Source organism: Littorina saxatilis, linkage group LG6 (assembly GCF_037325665.1).
Source record: "Littorina saxatilis isolate snail1 linkage group LG6, US_GU_Lsax_2.0, whole genome shotgun sequence".
Classification (NCBI taxonomy): Eukaryota; Metazoa; Mollusca; class Gastropoda; order Littorinimorpha; family Littorinidae; genus Littorina; species Littorina saxatilis.
Window position 1 is genome coordinate 40,938,303 of NC_090250.1, and position 20,112 is coordinate 40,958,414.

The following is a 20,112-nucleotide window of genomic DNA, read 5'->3' on the forward strand; positions in this document are numbered from 1 at the left end:
TATAGTCAGAGGGGGCTGCCTGCCGCGTGACAACAGAAGTAAGTGTTGTTTACACCTGGAATTCTCCAAAACAGATAAATGATAATCATTACGGGTTTTTTCGTGAATATTTCCACTAAATGCAATGCAACAACAGTAACATGAAAATGATAATGAGTGTAAACCCGATCTCATTTTGATATTTCTTTTGTATTTGAATACAATGTATACATGTCTGTGTTATTTGCTTGACACTTTTTTCTGTCCTTCTTGCTTGCAGTGGGTTACCTGGACACAGTGGAGGTGTTCCCCCCACAGGTAGAAATGCTGGGAGGACAGATCATTAAAGTCACCGGACCCTGTCAGGCTCCCTACACACCTGTCTACTGTCGCTTTGACCAACAGGTAACTCGCACTCACACGCACGCATCTAAACACCAACGCATCCAATGAACAACTTCTTTCCGCGCGTGTGACTCGGAACTAAGGAAAAGGCAATACTCAGTTAGAGTCGAGGGCTTTTGACCAATGAACCTGATACCATTTCGGAGATCGACAGATGCATGTCTTTGGTTTAAACATAAGTTTATTTAACAAAAGTTACAATCATGACATGTATACAAAATACACAGGTAACAGCAACAAGTTAGAAGCTTATAGTGGTGTTCCTGCTTGGACAGTACAACGTAAGGCGGTAACGGCTGAACAATTCGTCTGTGCATGTCTTTGCGTCTTTTGTTCTCTTTAAGATTCTTTAAAGATAGATACAGCTTATCGACACGAACGTAAAAGGCCGTGCCGACCTTCTTGCGTACACGCGCATGTTCAGCGCCACAGATCTGAGCATGGTTTTTGTGTGTGTTTTTACAGAGAATAAGAGCATCCTTCCACTTCGAAACATACCAAAATTCAACATTGCAAGGCTGCATTTTGTGCAGCATCTAATGTGTGTGTGTGTGTGTGTGTGTGTGTGTGTGTGTGTGTGTGTGTGTGTGTGTGTGTGTGTGTGTGTGCGTGCGTGTGTATGTGTGTGTGCGTTCGTGTGTGTGTGTGTATGTGTGTGTGTGTGCGTGCGTGCGTGTGTGTGTGTGTGTGTGCCGCCATTCTCTCTCTCAGGTCCCCTTTCTGTCTGTCTCTCTCTCTCTCTCTCTCTCTCTCTCTCTCTCTCTCTCTCACTCTTCTCTCTCTCTCTCTCTCTCTCTCTCTCTCTCTCTCTCTCTCTCTCTCTCTCTCTCTCATTCTCTCTCTCTCTCATTCTCTCTCTCACTTTCTCACTCTCTCTCTATCTCTCTCTATCTCTCTCTCTCTATCTCTCTCTATCTCTCTCTCTCTCTCTCTGTACCTCCCTCCCTCCCTCCCTCCCCCTCAACCTCTCTGTGACACGGACATCATCGCCTCACGAGTGTTGTGCCTTTTTCTTGGGAACAGGCGGTCACTGAGGGCAAGACGACGGCGGGGATGGTGGGCTGGTGTCCGGTGCCAAGACTGACCAGTCGTGGACACGTCAGACTGGAAGTGTCCTCTGATGGCAGCGACTGGAAGATGTACACCTTCATCATCGTCAGTAAGTACGCCTCTTGTTCTCCCTTGGTCGTCTCTCCGGGAGGAAGATGATTATGGCATTCACTGCCATTGCTGGTAAATCTTGTGAAGTCATGACTTGTGCATGAGTTCGGTTTAAGTGAGAGAGAGAGAGAGAGAGAGAGGTAGCCTACTCAGTATCAGCCTCACTCTCTGTCAAGACTTATCTTTATAAAGTTGCAAGACTCTTTCAGGAGGGTGATCGTGAGGTGATCATCAATGGTTCTCTTGGGAGATATATTACAACGTTGTTCTTTCTAAACTTAAAGATCTTAACTAAAGTGCGTCATGTATGTTAGGGAATTAAAGTAGTAACAGCCAGGGCCCTCTGACAAACAACTTCAGGTATGAAAAGTGGAGAAAAAATGAAATAAGAGGGGGGAAAGCCGTAGATTCAGGGAGGGCAGAGCATTTCAGTGATTTTTGACCAAATTTGGGGCTACTTCATGCAAGAAAATGCAAAACATCTCCAAAGTTTTCATCCGACTTTTTCGTCTTCCAACATCTGAAAACTCATCTGGATCAGAATCAAGGGAAACACACTATTACAAAAGTAAATAATCAAGAAATCAATAAATCAATACATAAATAAATCAATCAGTAAATAAATAAATGGATGAATAAATCAATAAATACATAAATAATAAAAAGGTAAAAATCCGGATTTTCGGATGTGAATTTTGATTCTTGCAACATTCCGCTTACCGTAGCACTGGCATGGTCATTGCAGTTCCTCCCAACCACCTGGGCCAGTGGAGCGAGGACATGACGATGCAGCCATGGTTCCAGATCAACCCAAAGGAGCTGCGTCTGACCTGGAACGCCACGCAGCTGACCCAGGACAGTGCAGCCACTGTGGACATTGTGCTCGTGCAATACAAGGAGACGGCTAATCAGGTCAGCCATCTGGGTATTTCCCGCTAATTTAAGATAATTTATATGGATATTGCATCAATGTTGTTTTAAAAAAAATTGTTTTCTTGATTCTTAATTGGTGTTGTCTTTGTATTTGGTTGACATTTCTTTTAGATGTTTGTATCCTGGAAATGATAATTATAATAGTGTTTGATGATATTGTCTGCATTCATGTTCAGTAGTTTTTATTTAATTTAGTTTTTATGGTTTCTAAGCCCCACGGGGTTTAAACCTCTATAAAACTTGTGAAAACATGTGAATCTTGTGATAATGTACTTCTTCCGCCATGCTTGAAATATTAGGAAGTTGTGTACCTCTTGTCCAGAAAGGTAAAGGACATGACTCCTGTCATATTGTCCAAGGGAACAAACTATAGAAACATTATTTTCAAGCTTGATTTACATTTTCAACGTAGAAAGTTTGTACTTTATCATACCTCCTTGATGACATGTTGTACGTTTCTGTACCTCTTTAATTACTATTGTTACGCGCTTTTAGTATCACAAGGTACTCCACGTAAATGATGGTGTTTGTTTTTCCAACGTTGGTAACACAACAAAAAGTCAGAAAAACGCAACGTGGCATTCACGTTGGGTGTTTGGTGCATGACGTGAAATGCAGCAAATTCAAAGCTGACAAAGAACCCCCAAGGTATGTTAAAAAAGAAGAACATTTGCGTGTGTGTGTGCTTCTTCTTCTTCTTCTTCTGCGTTCGTGGGCTGAAACTCCCACGTACACTCGTGTTTTTTGCGTGTGTGTGTGCAGGTGCAGTGGCAGGAGTTGGTCACGCTGGCAGAAGAGATTCAAAACACGGGAACCTTTCGCTTCGATCCACAGCGAGAAGACTACAGCCAGTACAGGTACGTCTGATTGACCAAGTGTGCACGGGGAATAGACAATACAGTGGAACCCCCCTTTTAAGACCCCCGAATTTAAAAACTTCATCCTTTTAAAGATAATACCTTTTTTGAAGTTCTGATCATAGCCTCTGTAAAGTTACCTCTATTTTAAGCCCCCCCCTCTTTTAAGACCTAATTTTCTCTAAGTTTTGAGGGTATTAAAAGGGGGGTGCCACTGTATTCGGAATTAACTCTGTCGGGTTTGTATCGGTTATGAAAGCGTGAATTCTCTTGCTTTGATTGATTCAAACTTCCCCACGTGACATCATTATAGGCCAGTCACTAGTGAGGGCTGTGTGTGAAACAAGTGGACAAGGTGCACGTGTTACAAGTTTGACTCAATAAAAACAAAAGTACGTATTCACTCTCTCACAACCCATGAAAAAAAAAGGCGTCTATGCACGAGTCGGGAACGATAACAGGCAATCACAAAGAGGCAATCACAAAAAAGATAAGTTATACGTATGACACTTATTTTCCTACTTTTTGCAAAGAGCAGAAGTTTTGCATTCTGTGTGTGTGTGTGTGTGTGTGTGTATGTGTGTGTGTGTGTGTGTGTGTGTGTGTGTGTGTGTGTGTGATATCAAATATGCTTATGTGCGTGTGTCTAGGTTTTGGGCATGCACGTTACGCGTTATACTGTTTACGAGTGTAGCACGTGCGTCCTACTTTGGCAACAGGTACACGTGTCAGGAGAATTGTGACGGCATCGACCTGGGCGTGGTGGAGGTACGTCTGTCTCGAGAACATCTGGAGCTGGCCACAGAGCGACAGTGAGTACATCAATAGTGCCTCCTCATTCTTTTTCTTGGGCCAAGGCTGAGCTCGATGGATCTAAGAATTTTTGAGAAATAAAAAGGTTTTGCGGTCACTTAAACTCAACATTTTTACGATCAAAGCACCATAATAGAGGTTGAGGGGAGAACTACCGAATACCAAGTCATTTTTCTCGTCTCAATCTCTCGTGTTGGAATATTTATTCGTGCCCCTGGGATCGTTACCTGCAGGATAGAACAATGTTTCAGCTTTACCTTTAGTCTGAGACAAGAAAAATGACGTCATCTTTGTTTAGTTTCCTTAACGAGTATTCGATCGTTCTCCCAGCCAACATTTTAGTACCCTCTCTTGGGTTACATGCATAATGATGTAGATACAAGTACATTGCCATAATACCACTGCCTTAAGGTTACGCACGAAACCTATTTTTCTGTGAACCTGATTGACTGTTTTTGCGTATTATGTACTAATCTGACTGTCTTTCTTATTGTTTTCTAATTGTAACTTATTTGAAAACACCACTATAAGCCGTAGGCTTTTTGTTGTTTTCACGCTTATAAATGAAATCTTCACGAATATGTAAACAGAAATAAAACACTGTTTAAAACAATGTACTATGACGCGCCGTTTAATACTAGAGTGATTTAGCCACTTGTAGTAGACGTCAACTTTGCTATATGATGACTTTTTGGGGGGTATATTATGACTAGCCGTTTCATAATGTAAACGCATACATTCTGTCCCAACAACTCTACTTAAGTACAGTTAGTATCAAACGGCGGGTCATAATATACTGTATGTCGCTACAGATACATCGCCAAGGGGCCGCTGCCTCTCGGGTGGTACGTGCACCGTGTCAACAGCGACTACAACGGGTACGACTGGCCGCGCTACAAGTGCGAGCAGTGGGCCGCCGAGGAACGCCAGCACAAGCACTGGATGATGGAGTTGCCTTCCTGCCCCTGCAGTCTGCAGCAGGCTCTGGCCGACTGGGGGCGCTGGCAGGCAGACACGGACTGCAGCATGTTCAGGAAGGGCTCCAAGTGCGCCTTCAACCGGGGAGCCAAGCACTGCGTTCGCTCCGTTCAGCCCACGTGAGTCTGATAGACCACGAATCTAAACTTCGCCAAAAAATTATTGCGACAAATTTCTTACTCAAATTAAAGCATTAAAAGAAATGTTTAACCCGATAGGTGATCCAGATAGTCAAGTGAACAGCCTTAACTGCCATATAAAGTTGGAATGAAATGACACTGGAAACAATACATGTACTTTAATTTGAGTGCGAAATTTGTCGCAATAGGTTTTTGGCCAAGTTTATGTTATGGATAGACTTAAGATAGTTACGTTTTTATGACACCATCTTTGTGTACTTTGGGGGCTCGAAACAGTTACAATTCGATAAATGTATCCCCCCATCCCCTGTGGGTTTATAACATCTATGAGAGACATGTGTAAAATATAAGTGTTTGGCTCCTTGTCCTATTTTTTTCTACAGAACCAGCGCGACAGGAAGCCACTGCTGCTATGACAACGACAACAACCTGATGTACTCGGGGGACTCGTACGAAGGTTCCACCTCCAGCCGTGCCCATGCTTGGGGGGCCTCCCCCTACCAGACAGCGGGCACAGTACCCACTATGTCTCACTGGCTCAAGGTAATAGACGGCTTCGATCTGTGGGAGGAGGGAGGGGGATTCAAGTTGTACGCCTTCACGGAAAAGCCATTAGGGGCATGTTCCGGGGTTTTACCCCGACTTTAGATGAGATACACACGTGTATGCGTATTTAGGTGGTATTATCCATCTGCAATTATGGTGGAATGACCGAGGTCTTTTACGCGCCACTGTGGTGACAAGGGTATGGGACATGGATACCGTCCCCAGGTCTGCACATAAAGTTGACACGTGGATTCCAACCCACTCTTTAAGTAAGCTCACTTGAAACTTGCATGACCACAGTGAAAAGGAGTCAGATTTAGCTGGCTGTTACTGGTGACTTATATGTTTGATTGGTCTGCGACGATTACATGTCAGCACTTTCTTTGTACTAGTGTATGCAATAGAAAATTCGAACATGTTTCAAGACTGCAGATCTAGGCTAAATGACGGGCAGGAGTCGGGGATCCAAGTGACACGAAGTGTGTAATTTGCAATGCCTTAGTTGTGAATTTGACAATGTTTGAAAAAAAAGAGATATACTTTACTCAAACGTAAGATTTACACCCCGTTTCTGAAATGTTATAGCATTTTGACAGTTTACGCCATTCGTCCTTCTAAGTGCTCGTGCTGGACACCAGATTCGATCCTTCAAATAAAGTGTGGGAGAACAATAATGCAAAATAAATCCGATAATTGAGCACCACACTGTTGATTCAATTGGCTGTGCATTGTTTCTTTGCACACCAGGACCTGATCCCGTACTACCAGTGCTGTCGGTGGACGGACAACGAGTACTGTCAGCTCTACACCGACAACCGCCCTACCAAGGACTGCAGGACGTACGATCCGCCCGGGTCAGGTAAGACTGTTCAAATCAAATCAAATCAAATTTACTTTATTATCTCACTTTGAGAAATTGCAGTAGTGTTGCATGTAACATAAAGACAAACGAAACACTACACCATTAGCATTATATTTAAATATACGTATTAAGTAATAACGTTGTTCTCGGCTAAACACCTCTCTGCATACAAAACTCTCACTGTTAAGATGTAAGACAAATATGTAAAAGAGTCATATACACAAATTCCATTCACTTCCGCGTGTGCTCATCTCTCCAGTTACTGATGCCGGGCATCAACAGTCGCTAGGTGGTGTTGTCAGAAAAGAATGTCACAAGCATGTCGTTTTACCCAGTTCTATGCCATTGACCTTTGACAGTTTGTGTCAGAGGGTTGGTTACGAAGGACTTGCTACATTAGTTCATATCATCTTCTGAGATGTGCATGCACGGTTGACATCTTGTAAACGTCTCACATTTTTGTCTTTTTCATCGGATACCATGCCATGCGATTTCATTTCTCATCTACACTGGTCTATAGAACTTTGAACGAAACTTCACTCAGTTGATCTTAGATTTGCTTTGGCTCTTTCGGGTTCATTTTACGCCAGCACTCTGGGTTTTTGTTTTTTTTCGTCTGTGTGATATAAATGTTATCGTGACTGTCGTTGCAGCCATTATATACGGCGACCCCCACGTGACGACGTTTGACGACGAATCATATCACTTCGGAGGAGCTGGCGATTTCTGGTTGGTCAATTCCAAATATGTCATGGTGCAAGCGCGCTTCATGGAACGCCAATCAAGTACAGGTACAGCTAATGAATTACTACTACAACTTCTACTACTACTACTACTACTACAACTACTACTACTACTACTACTACTACTACTACTACTACTACTACTACTACTACTACTACTACTACTTCTACTACTCCAGTCGACTGGCCCTGGCCACACACTTAGCTAAAAGCTTCTGAGGTTCTATCTTATGTTTGTTTTCAGTTCATTTGTCTGTTCTCCTCTTCCACCTCTCTCTCTATCTCTCCCTATCTCTCTCTCCCTCTCACGCTCACCCCCTCTCCCTACCTCGCTCTCTCTCGCTCTCGCTCTCTCTCTCTCTCTCTCTCTCTCTCTCTCTCTCTCTCTCTCTCTCTCTCTCTCTCTCTCTCTCTCTCTCTCTCGACTGTTGTAGGGACAACAAACAAGTGCTATTTTCACATGTTTAATTCAGTGGTGAAGTTTGTCTCTAGCCCTTTGCTTCATAAATATTGCTTTTATGAACGCAAAGACAGCGTCGGTTCTTCAGATGTGACGGTTTGGTGTTGGTGTTGTCTTCAGTTATCCATAAAGATGGCTACCTATCACCAACGCGCATCTCTTCCCTCGTTGTGAAGGGCGACACGAACTCTGACACTGTGACCTTCTCCATCGCCCCAGCCGGTGACCTTCACCCTCGTCGCCTCGATGTCAAAATCTTTGACAGGCATTTCTTCTTTGACACTGAGCTGAACATGTGGCAAGACTTCAGAAGTGAGTCGCAACTGGTATAGAGCGAATGCACACATTGTATTAGAGCTTAAAAATGAACCCGTTTTTGGCTCACGTAAGTGTAGCCTATGCGATCGTAACTTTGTCTGTCTGTGCGTGCGTGCGTATGTGCGTATGTGCGTATGTGCGTATGTGCGTGCGTGCGTGTGTATGTCTGTGATAGAAACTTTAACATTTCCGAGTCTATGGATTACGTCAGTCTCGGTCAAAAGTGTTCGACGTGTGTGATAGAAACTATTTGAAGACGTCACATTATGACGTAAGAGGGTTAGACGTCACGCAAAGGAATTACTGAAAGTCTCGGTCATTGTTATTGTGAGCGGGCCGAGACTACTTGGCAGATCCAGGGTCTCGCTTTCTTGCACAGTTTCACCTATGCTTACTGTGTGTGTGTGTGTGTGTGTGTGTGTGTGTGTGTGTGTGTGTGTGTGTGTGTGTGTGTGTGTGTGTGTGTGTGTGTGTGTGTGTGTGTGTGTGTATGTGTGACGGAGTGATTGAGTTTGTGTTACTGTTTGTCGATTTCTTACGTGAGCCTTGAAGGCTTCGCCTCTTGTTACATTTGGTCAAGTTTTGACTAAATGTTTTAACGGGGAATCGAGACTGACGAAGGTCGTGGTGTGTGTATGTGTGTGTGTGTGTGTGCGTGTGAGTGTGTGTGTGTGTGTGTGTGTGTGTGTGTGTGTGTGTGTGTGTGTGTGTGTGTGTGTGTGTGTGTGTGTGTAGAGCGATTCAGACAAAACTACTGGACCGATCTTCATGAAACTTGACATGAGAGTTCCTGGGTACGATATCCCCAGATGTTTTTCTCTTTTTTTTTTTATGTGTCTTTGATGACGTTATATCCGGCTTTTTGTGATTGTTGAGGCAGCACTGTCACGCCCTCATTTTTTAACCAAATTGATTGAAATTTTGGTCAAGCAATGTCTAACTCAGGCCGGACTTTGGTATTGCATTTCAGCTCAGACGCTTAACAATTATTTAATTATTTTGCTCATTAAAGTTGTCATTAAAAACGAGTTTTCACTTACAGATTAAACAATCAATGCATTGTATTTCTCGTTTTGTCCTGAATTCAAAAATATATAGATATGTTATGTTTACTTGAAAAACGCGCCCAGAATTTTAAAAAATAGGTCGAGTATAATGTTCGCATGCTTTGCGGAGACGAGTGTGACCCGTCTCGGTCTTCGGGGAAGTTTAGCCGAGACTATCTGATTTAGTCTCGGCGATGACTGGTTTTTGGTGTTGATCTTTTAGTTTGATGCCTACAGATTGACTAAATGTTTTTATATCGCTTCACGCGACTTGTTTTTCTTACATTAGTCCTGACCGCAACACGGTGGCCTAGTGGTAAGGCGTCCGCCCAGTGAGCGGGAGGTCGTGGGTTCGGCCGGGTCATACCTAAGACTTTAAAATTGGCAATCTAGTGGCTGCTCCGCCTGGCGTTTGGCATTATGGGGTTAGTGCTAGGACTGGTTGGTCCGGTGTCAGAATAATGTGACTGGGTGAGACATGAAGCCTGTGCTGCGACTTCTGTCTTGTGTGTGGCGCACGTTAAATGTCAAAACAGCACCGCCCTGATATCACCCTTCGTGGTGGACTGGGCGTTAAGCAAACAAACAAACATTAGTCCTGAAAGCAAAGTAGGCCCTACGGTTATATATGTGAAGCCACTGTGCATAGTCACGGCTAAACAACAGAAGAAGGCAGAGGTTTTAAAGCTTCTGTTTGTTCCCTTTGTTACTATTCATTAACACAAGGTTTTGAAATCTTGCATGCTCAGGGGTAGTCCAATGGCCACTGTGGTTCATTCTGCCACACGCCCAACGAATGGTTGTGTGATGCGCCCGCAGCGTGTTGGCGTACATACATGTGCTTGTCATATCTCGCTTTCAGCCTTCACCGCCGGCTAGCCAAGCTGCTTGCAGCACCGGCGAAAAAGAGAGCAGCCTTGCGTAAGTCTCTCCCTGCCAGTAAGCCTCTCCACAACAAGTCCTATGCAAGCTTTAAAGCAACCCTCCACGAGGTGTTGGGTGGTAACTGGAGGCCTTATGTCCCCAGGCAGAATTGCAAGGGCGCGGAGGAGGTTTGGCCCCGAACATGCGGCATGCAGGCCCACCGGTGCGTGGACACGCCCTGGCGCCCATGAACCAAACCCCCAGGTATGGGTTACCTACAAAGACTCTACGTCCCAACGGCTGACCAGGCGGACGAGGAGAGTGTACTCCCAACGGCTGTGAAGGCGGAATAGGACCCTTAGTCTCACATCCCAACGGTAAAACAGGCGGACGAGGAGCTCCCAACGGCTGTTTTAGCGGATGAAGATGCCCCATGTTTTGCTGCTTTCACAAGCGCCGGGTTGGAAAGACTCGTCAGCCCTGATAGGCAGCTTTCCTAGGAGAAGGACACTCGGAAGTCAAACCCGGCCAGATGAGGGCCGATAACCGTGTGAGGAAACTTGTCTAGGACAAGGAAAAGTCCAAAATCACACCCACGAAGGCCTACCGAAGACGGAAGACACTGACCTTCAGGGTGAGGTGAGAACCGAGTGTCTACGCATCACCGACAAATATGGTTGTGTCTACATCATTCTGCCACACTCATCCCTCCTCCTCTTCATGGGCTTGTCTTCCGGCTTATTTATGACCCTTGAAAGGCAGACGGCAAACTTTCTGTCCCATTTATTCTCCTAACAAACTAAGATATTTCTGATGAAAAAAGGAAAGCAAGATGTTGTCTGGTTTGGTTAGATACTAGGTCGTTTTTCGTACTGGACTTTGTTCGTGGTGTCTTTCTGTCTGTGCGCCTGTGTCTGCCTATTTCTTTCCACATGTATAAGCATTGGATTGGATTGGATTGGATAAGATTTACAGTCCAGTGAGGTTACCCTCATGGAAATTCGGGCTGCTTTCTCCCCGGGGAAAGCGAGCTGCCATACATACGGCGCTACCCATATTTTTTTTTCCTGCATGCGTGTATTCATGTTTCCTGAGACTTAATGCCGTGTGAGATGGAATTTTTTTTACTTTATTCCAAGTCCCACGGGTATTTGATGGACATTTTTATCTATGCCTATACAATTTTGCCAGGAAAGACCCTTTTGTCAATCGTGGGATCTTTAACGTGCACACCCCAATGTAGTGTACACGAAGGGACCTCGGTTTTTCGTCTCATCCGAAAGACTAGCACTTGAACCCACCACCTAGGTTAGGAAAGGGGGGAGAAAATTGCGGCCTGACCCAGGCCTGAACACGCAACCTCTCGCTTCCGAGCGCAAGTGCGTTACCACTCGGCCACCCAGTCCTATATAGACATTTCAGACAACATGGATATTTCAAGCGGACTGTTGTGCTGTAATTTTTCCATTCCATTCTTCTCATTTCCCCTTGATGTTTACTGGCTTTCGCATGTCATAGTTTTTAGTGATTCGAGAACTGCTCCATTTGCAGGCTTTTCCATCGTCAACAACATGATGCACGCTGACTCCCAAGACGACCGGGAACACAGTAACTTCACTGTGCTGTTGACCAGTGGGGCGGGGGTGCAAGTGGCGGAACGGCATGGGCTGTTACACGTTGTGGTTGTCCTCCCTCCGTATGACAAGGTAGGAACTTGGCTTGTGTGCTAGTAATCGATTTTGTTCTCCGTTGTAATTTTATTACTCAATTATTTTGCTGCAAAATTTGAGGAGAAAGTTTGTTTTTTCCCTGAAGTTAGAGTAAATGATATAATAGTGTTGAAGGACATGAACTTGAGCGGCGTTGATCTGTGTCAGGACGAGCGGAACCCGAACCAGGAGCCAGCCTCCAAGGGGTTGCTGGGGTCGTGGGACGAGAGACGGGTGAACGAGTACATGGGCCCTGACGGCCACTACTTCCCCTCTAAGGATGCTACGGAGGAGCTCAAGTACCAGGACTTTGCCCTCAAATGTGAGTACACACACACGCGCATACATATAATAACGCGCGCGTACACACACGCACACGCGCGCGAAAGCACGCACGCGCGCATGCACGCTCGCACACACGCACGCACACACACACACACACACACACACACACACACACCCACACAAACATACACAGACTAGAACACACACACGCACGCACGCACGCACACACACACACACACCACACAAGCACACACACACACACACACACATTTATACCCAACCCACTAATATTATTCTACGCCTTCACCGTTCTACCTCCTCAGTCCCCACCCTATAATCACCTCTCTATCCGGTGTCACGTTCAGGGGCAGTCAAGGGCGAGGACCAGTCTCTCTTCCAGTTCAACCACCCGGCTGACACGAGAAGACCTCACACGGGTAGACTCAGCGACTTTCTCAACCCCGAAAACCGACCTTCCGATGGCCTGGTCGCAGCTGAGTGTGGCCAGGCTGTTCAAGACTACAGCAACCCTTGTGCGCATGACTATTACGTCACCGGAAACAGAACCGTGGCCATCGACACCAGGCGCGCGCAGGAGGCATTTGAAAGTTTGCGACGATCACAGAGAAAAAGTATATGGGCTTTTTAGTGTGTGTGGTTAGATACAAAAAATAACAAGAAATTCCTCCGAGGTAGGAAAAACACCCCCGTCAAAGGGAAATAACCTTCTCAGTTGGTGGCAGTGACTGAGTGAGAATGGTTATTTCCCTTTGACCATTAAGATGTCCCTCTATAAGTCCTTGTATAATTTTAATCCACCAATAACTCCCTAACCGTGTGTTTGACTGGTCCCAATTTTTGTAAGGACCGTCTCAGGAATGTATAGAACCTGTTCACCAAGTTTGGTGACGATCGGTCCGTTCATTCTTGAGATCTATATGCGAACACAAACAAACAAACAAACACATCGACCGAATCCTATACACACCAATAACTCCCTAACCGTGTGTTTGACTGGTCCCAATTTTTGTAAGGACCGTCTCAGGAATGTATAGAACCTGTTCACCAAGTTTGGTGACGATCGGTCCGTTCATTCTTGAGATCTATATGCGAACACAAACAAACAAACAAACACATGGACCGAATCCTATACACACCCCTATACCGGGGGTGTAATAAAAAAACTGCTTCACTGAAAATGTGTTTTCCTTATTGGCCCTGTATGAAGTTCCTTGAAACAGTAAATGAATCTCAAAATGTTCACTATTCTTTCAGTATGTGTCGTGACTTCCGTGGGACAATTTTCTGGAGATAGCCAATGTTTTGCTCACTGGGTGCGTTTATTGTGATAATGGCTGAATGGAAATGCTGCAAAACATTGAAAGACAAAGGTCTCCGAAGTGGATTTGCCTTGTAATCGCAACTTGCCAGCCATTATGACACCCTTGCCTTTCATTTGTTTGTTTAATTCATAGTTTACCTGCAGTAGTAAAGTAAAGAAACGAAAAGAATCATTTTTTCTCCTGTTGGCACTTTTTATTTTTCTGATATTTTGTCTTTCTTTTGATACTCCTGCTTCTCAAAGTTGTCAGACAATTTTAGAGCTCCAAATAAATCTGTGTACGTCGTCAATAAGTCGTAAAAGATGAAACTTTCATATTTAAGTTCCTCAGTGGTGGCAGTCGCCAGTAGACGATGTCTGGAAATAACTCTGTCGTGTTTTTATGGGTTGTTAAAGAGTGAATACTCTGGGAAACATCGAGGCACGCTTTCCCGCGTGACAATACAGACCAGTCACTATAGGGAGGAATGTGTCTCCGCACGCTTGCCTCCATTTTTCCGAAGAGCATTCAGTCGTTCGCAACACATACAAGACCGGTGTAACACGAGAAAATTACTCCCACAAGATTTTTACTCCGGAGTAAACATTTCGTACAAAAAAGTTACTCCCTTTACGAAAAAAGCACTCACCCATTGCACGAGAAAATTACTACCCAAGACAGGTGAGTTCCGAGTAAACATTTCGTACAAAAATGTTACTCCCCTGACGAATAAATAACGAATAAATTACTTCACCCCAACACGAGCAATTTAACTTCTCATGCCAGGTGTATGAAATTTTTACTCCCTTGTCCCCTGTTAGTCTTGGTGGTGGAAGGGGTGGAGGGAGGGTAGCGCGACATTCGTGTGCGCGAGATCACTTATTAGCATTATCCCTTCGCCCGCATCCCATTTTTGCGTACGAGATTTTTACTGGAAGTCGTCGTCGTCGTCGTCGTCGTCGTCGTCGTCGTCGGCGTTCCAGATTACTGGAAGTAACAAAAATGGGGAGTAAAAATTTCGTGGAGGGAGTAATTTTTTCGTGCCTTGGGGAGTTCTTTTCTCATACGAAAAGTGTACTCGGAGTAAGAATTTCGTACGAAATATTTACTCCGGAGTAAATTTTTCGTGGAGTAAAAATTTCGTGTTACACCGGCCGAGTTATTTCCCGAATTCTTGCATTAGAGACATGTTTTGTTAACACGTTACCGTTAGCAAAATGCGTAATTGTTTCATGGTTACTTTTTACACAGTGTGGTCGTGCGGGTGGCTGAACATCCCCTTTGCAGTGAAGGACCACACCAACTACAGCGCTGGGAACACGCTACGGGTGACTGGTTGTCGTTCTGGTCTGGGTAGCACGGGTAGCGTCGATGGGGGTCCCGACCAGTACACATGTATCCAGAACGAAACTGACCATCAGCCCTTCTGGGACCCCAATGAGGTCTACTACTACCTTTGCATTGGTCAGTGTGTGTGTGTGTGTGTATGTATGTGTGTGTGTGTGTGTGTGTGTTTGTGTGTGTGTTTGTGTGTGTGTGTGTTTGTGTGTTTGTTTGTTTGTGTGTGTTTGCGTGTGTGTGTGTGTGTTTGTTTGTGTGTGTGTGTGTGTTGTGTGTGTGTTTGTGTGTTTGTTTGTGTGTGTGTGTTTGTGTGTGTGTTTGTGTGTGTTGTGTGTGTGTTGTGTGTGTTTGTGTGTGTTGTGTGTGTGTGTGTTTGTGGTGTGTGTGTGTGTGTGTGTGTGTATGTGTGTTTGTGTGTGTTTGTGTGTGTGTGTGTTTGTGTGTGTGTGTGTGTGTGTGTTTGTGTGTGTGTGTACGTGTGTGTGTGTGTGTGTGTGTGTGTGTGTATGTGTGTGTGTGTGTGTGAGATTGTATGGATGTTTAAAAAACCCAGTGCGCGTGCCATAGTTTGCTGTGACCCAAGCTTTAAAAAAACTTGAAATAATCCGAAACAGATAGACTTCTATAAGCGAAGGTCTTTCACCTTTCATTATCTCAGTTGTTATCATCTGTATGACTGATGTGTTTGTCCACCTCAGAGACCATTAGGCCGATGTATTAGTGAATGTTTCGTTTTGTGTTTGATGAACTTGAAGCGTTCCAATAACTAACCTTTCTTGTGTTTTTCCCACGATTTTTGAATACATTGAATCGGTAAATTACTTGCCTACGGTTTGTGTATCGGTATCAGTGTGTGCAAGTTTGTGCAATGCTTGTTATTAGCTTAGTCCGGCGGTTCAGAGTATAACAAAAGTATGTTGCATCTTACACTATAATTATTGTCTGTCAATGCAGTTACATTGAAAAGAAAGTAGATACCCCTTCGGATCCCTGTCATCGCGATATTTTCACTCAGTCTTATCAAGTATACGATCATCTCTAGTTGGCGTCAATCCGCGGGTTCTAACTGTGTCTAAGGATTGATTTTGTGGGGTAAGCCTGGTGTATACGTCGAGCGTGTGGACACAGAAAAAAACCTCTAGTTTAGAGTGGAATTCTAAGGACTTTGAAACAAATAATTGTCTCAGAAGAAGCAGAGTCAGGTAGTGCGACACTGATCACTGAACGCTATTGCTATTTGTTTGTTTGTTTTTGCTTAACGCCCAGTCGAATTTGTCGAAGAATTAATACATAAGGAGAGCTGATAACTAAATTAGTCTAAAGTAATGAAAGTCCCCGTTCCTTTTGCAGATGCTGCAGAAGGAGCCAACATTGGCATGATTATCGGCATCGTCGCCGCTGTCGTTGTTGTCATCATCGTCGTTGTTGTCCTAGCTATAATATTATATAGACGAAAGAAATCTGGAAAAAAAAGGTGAGCATACACACACGTCAGCACGCACCCACGCACGCACGTGTGCGCACTTGCAAGCACGCACGCACGCACGCACTCAAGCACACACGCACGCACACGCACACACACATGCATACTCACACACAAACACACACACACTGACACACACACACACACACACACACACACACACACACATGTGCTTTGTAGCGAACAAGGCCACAAATCCAGCAAGTGTGCCGAGCCCTGCATTTACATGTTGGAAATGTGGGCGGGGATGTAGCTCAGTTGGTAGTGCGCTGGATTTGTATTCAGTTGGCCGCTGTCAGCGTGAGTTCGATCCCAGGTTCGGCGGTTCGTTTATTTCACAGAGTCAACTTTGTGTGCAGACTCTCTTCGGTGTCCGAACCTCCCCCCGTGTACACTACATTGGGTGTGCACGTTATAGATCCCACGATTGACAAAAGGGTCTTTCCTGGCAAAATTGCTTAGGCACAGTTAATTATTGTCTACCTATACCCGTGTGACTTGGAATAATAGGCCGTGAAAGGTAAATATGCGCCGAAATGGCTGCAATCTACTGGCCGTATAAAATTTCATCTCACACGGCATCACTGCAGAGCGCCTAGAACTGTACCCACGGAATATGCGCGATATAAGACTCATTGATTGATTGATTGAAAGTGCAGTAGATAGGAAAAACGTGTTCAGGAAGTCTGACTGTTGTTCACAGCGTTCCCAAGCCAAAAGCTACGGCCCGTGAAGACGCTGAGATGGACCGGGGAACTGATGAAACTCTGCTCAAACGTCAGCCCGCTCCCAGGTCGGTATTTGCACTCTGTTGCGTTTATATATTATTCAGTTTCAATCTAAAGTGCATGGAATTAAGGGGTTACCACTCCGCAGTGTCTGACTAGGTCTTTATTTTAATGATGTCATTTAGGCAGGGCCGGACCCAGGGGGGGGTTCCAGGGGTTCCGGAACCCCACCCCTGGAAAAAGCATGTACCTTGCTTTGAGTGGGTTTTTTTTTTTACTAGTTTTAGCACCAAAACAATGCTGCTCTTAACCCTCAAAACAAGGCCCAGAATGCACCAGATTGCACAGATTTTAACCGTTTTTCAAAAATTTTCCGGGGGAGCATGCCCCCGGACCCCCCTAGTTCACGCGCCTGCTTTGCAGGCGCGCGCTTGTGGCTTCGCCACTTTGCTAATTTGCCCCCCCAAAAAAGGAGGAACCCCCCCTTACAACTCATTTGGTCCGGCCCTGTTTAGGTATGCAGTTATCACTCAGCCATGATCTAAGGTCAGTGTATTTAATACATGTTATGTACCTTCTTGACTCTGTATTTCACGCAGAACCTATAGTAAAGTGATAAAGCCATATAATCCCTTGACTTTCCTTTGCAGAAACATATACAAGATGCAGGACGTGAAGAAGCCGGAGCCACAATCACTGTCCGTGTAAACACATGTGCAGTGCGCATGCGCGCACAGCCAGACAGATAAACAGTACCACCAGATTTGCAAACGTTTCGAACATGGGGTCTTCATTACTCTTGAAAATTCTGTGACAACAGGGAGATATCGATTAAGGCGTATAGGCAGCAATTATGATAATTAAAACGTGTGATTCTACATGCGCACGGTGCTATACAGTTGCAGAAAGGGTACTCACTGTACTTTTCGTGTAAACGATTCCGCCCAGGCTTTTACATGGGATAAGACCACACCTCCACTTGGACGCATACCAAAAATCAATCTCGACAGCTTTCTGTGCAGAGTTGAAATGTTTTGGTGAAATCATTTCTTCAAAGCCACGAATGATGAAAAGATCATTTTTTTCCTTAGGCCAAAAAAAATAAATAGGTCTGTTTACGGTAACATAGGCCCAAAAAATAGGGTCGGTAGGTCGGGATTGTTTTTATTTTTATTTTTTTTTCTCCAAAAAACCATATTTTTACGTTATTGCAAAAAAACCAAGATTTTTTTTTTTTTTTCCCCAAATGCCAAAAAAAAGTCTAGGGTCGCGCGAAAAAACTAGGGTAGGTCGGGTTACCGTAACCACACCTATTTTTTTTTTAGGCCTTATAGAAATTACAACTCTGTCCAGGAAGCAGGTAGATGAAGCAGGTAGATTGTTGATTGTTGGTATGTGTCAAAGTGCAGGGATGCCTTTTCTCATGTAAAAGATGTCATGCAGCCGTAGTCCCTCTGACCCCAGATTTTCAATTTGTTCATTTAAAGCACGTGGTCACAAGCATCCATGGTGCTCGTTTATTATTATCATAGATAATTTTTGTCAGCAATTATTCTTTGATTGTAGAGCGACAGTTTCTACTGAAGTTGTGCACGAAACCTGTTTGAAGATTCTGGTTTTAACGCGTACTTTGCTGTAAGAATTAGAATGAAAGAATGTTTTGGTAGTTGTTTTTGTTCTGTTACACATTCTTAACTACCCCGGTAGTTGTATGCACATTTGATATCGTACTGACCAAGCACAATTTAACTTCATAATATATGTTTGACATTGCAACTATGATGAATGAAGAACATATAGTACATGTGTGCATACCAACACCGTATCATCTCTCATGATAACATGATGTTTGGTTTGTTTTCCTCCCTTCATGCTAGCACTTTGTTTGGAAGGATGTTATCAAGTGCTTAGAACACGTATCTTGTGTTGTTGTTGCTTTTAATGTATATCATTATCAGTGCAGGGCCGGACCCAGGGGGGGGGGGGGGGGGGTTCCAGGGGTTCCGGAACCCCACCCCTGGAAAAAGCACGTACCTTGCTTTGAGTGTTTGTTTTTTTGTTTTGTTTTTTTTAAATAAATTTTGTGTGTGGCTCTAACAAATTTTATTCAATGTGAAATCCGATGAGAAAAAGGTACCCCCCCCCCCCCCCCCCCCCCAACTCACACTGACAGGCCTTAACCCTCAAAACAAGGCCCAGAATGCACCAGATTGCACAGATTTTAACCGTTTTTCAAAAATTTTCCAGGGGAGCATGTCCCCGGACTTCGCTGATTTGCCCCCCCAAAAAAGGAGGAACCCCCCCCTTACAACTCATTTGGTCCGGCCCTGCAGTGCTTACCATACTCATGACACGAGCCATAACATTGTGTCTTCATATGTAACCAATAACCCAGTCTATAGCAACAGGCGTTTATGTGTTTTCCTTTTCAAGTGGATTTGATAGCTCATTGTGTTTGATGTTTAAGTCGAGTGTTGAAATGAATGACATGTTGCTTTGTGAATTTGTATGATTAACATGTTTCCATCAATGAGCTAAGTCCATTACATTTTCTTTATTATGTATATATGTATAATTTTTCAGGCCTTTCCTTTACGTTTGTTGCTTGGCTTTTTATGTCTCAGGGTCTTACCACTCTGTTTTTGAGCACTTATCTGCATTCCTTCTTTAAGCATAATCCTGACTTCTAATTAACGCGTCCATTGGGCTATTTGTGTCTGTATTGCGTCTGTACTCGATGTCTCAGTGGAAAATTAAATGTTAGAGAAGCTTTCTATAGTTTTGCGTGCGAGTGAGCTCAGAAAATATTGGAGCAAATGGTTTTGCTAGACTGTGGCTTATTAATGTATTACTAGCTTTGCATTGTGTCAGATATATGTATGGCTTCAATAAAACTGTGAAAACACTTTAACTTCTGAATAGCTGTGGTGGACTATGTGACACAAACACACACACACACACACACACACACACACACACATATCGTCAGTGGCCTTCGAAGACCTCGTATCTTCAAAATCATAGTTCTGAGATAATGAGTGTTTTAAAAATCAAATTCCTCTTCACCAGATCAAAACGTGTAGATACGAGGTTTTCACTTTTTTGTTTTGAACTTTTTTGTTTTGAATTTAAGGAACAA

General features: G+C 44.1%; 1 protein-coding gene across 1 annotated transcript in view; it reads left to right on the forward strand.

The window, feature by feature from the left end:
- The window catches only part of LOC138969215 (sushi domain-containing protein 2-like), a 31,746-nt gene extending 12,788 nt beyond the window's left edge, over positions 1–18,958 (forward strand). Inside the window, exons 6-23 of the mRNA XM_070341958.1 lie at positions 1–38; positions 260–384; positions 1,408–1,543; positions 2,291–2,457; positions 3,241–3,335; positions 4,055–4,147; positions 4,961–5,245; positions 5,650–5,809; positions 6,560–6,671; positions 7,328–7,465; positions 7,998–8,189; positions 11,657–11,811; positions 11,983–12,136; positions 12,465–12,731; positions 14,673–14,885; positions 16,113–16,236; positions 16,949–17,038; positions 17,624–18,958. The exon at positions 1–38 is cut by the window's left edge and continues 203 nt beyond it. Of these exons, the coding sequence (XP_070198059.1) occupies positions 1–38; positions 260–384; positions 1,408–1,543; positions 2,291–2,457; positions 3,241–3,335; positions 4,055–4,147; positions 4,961–5,245; positions 5,650–5,809; positions 6,560–6,671; positions 7,328–7,465; positions 7,998–8,189; positions 11,657–11,811; positions 11,983–12,136; positions 12,465–12,731; positions 14,673–14,885; positions 16,113–16,236; positions 16,949–17,038; positions 17,624–17,681 (2,602 nt within the window). The 3' untranslated portion in view covers positions 17,682–18,958. The remainder of the gene's footprint in view (positions 39–259; positions 385–1,407; positions 1,544–2,290; positions 2,458–3,240; positions 3,336–4,054; positions 4,148–4,960; positions 5,246–5,649; positions 5,810–6,559; positions 6,672–7,327; positions 7,466–7,997; positions 8,190–11,656; positions 11,812–11,982; positions 12,137–12,464; positions 12,732–14,672; positions 14,886–16,112; positions 16,237–16,948; positions 17,039–17,623) is intronic.
- Positions 18,959–20,112: the final 1,154 nt, after the last annotated feature.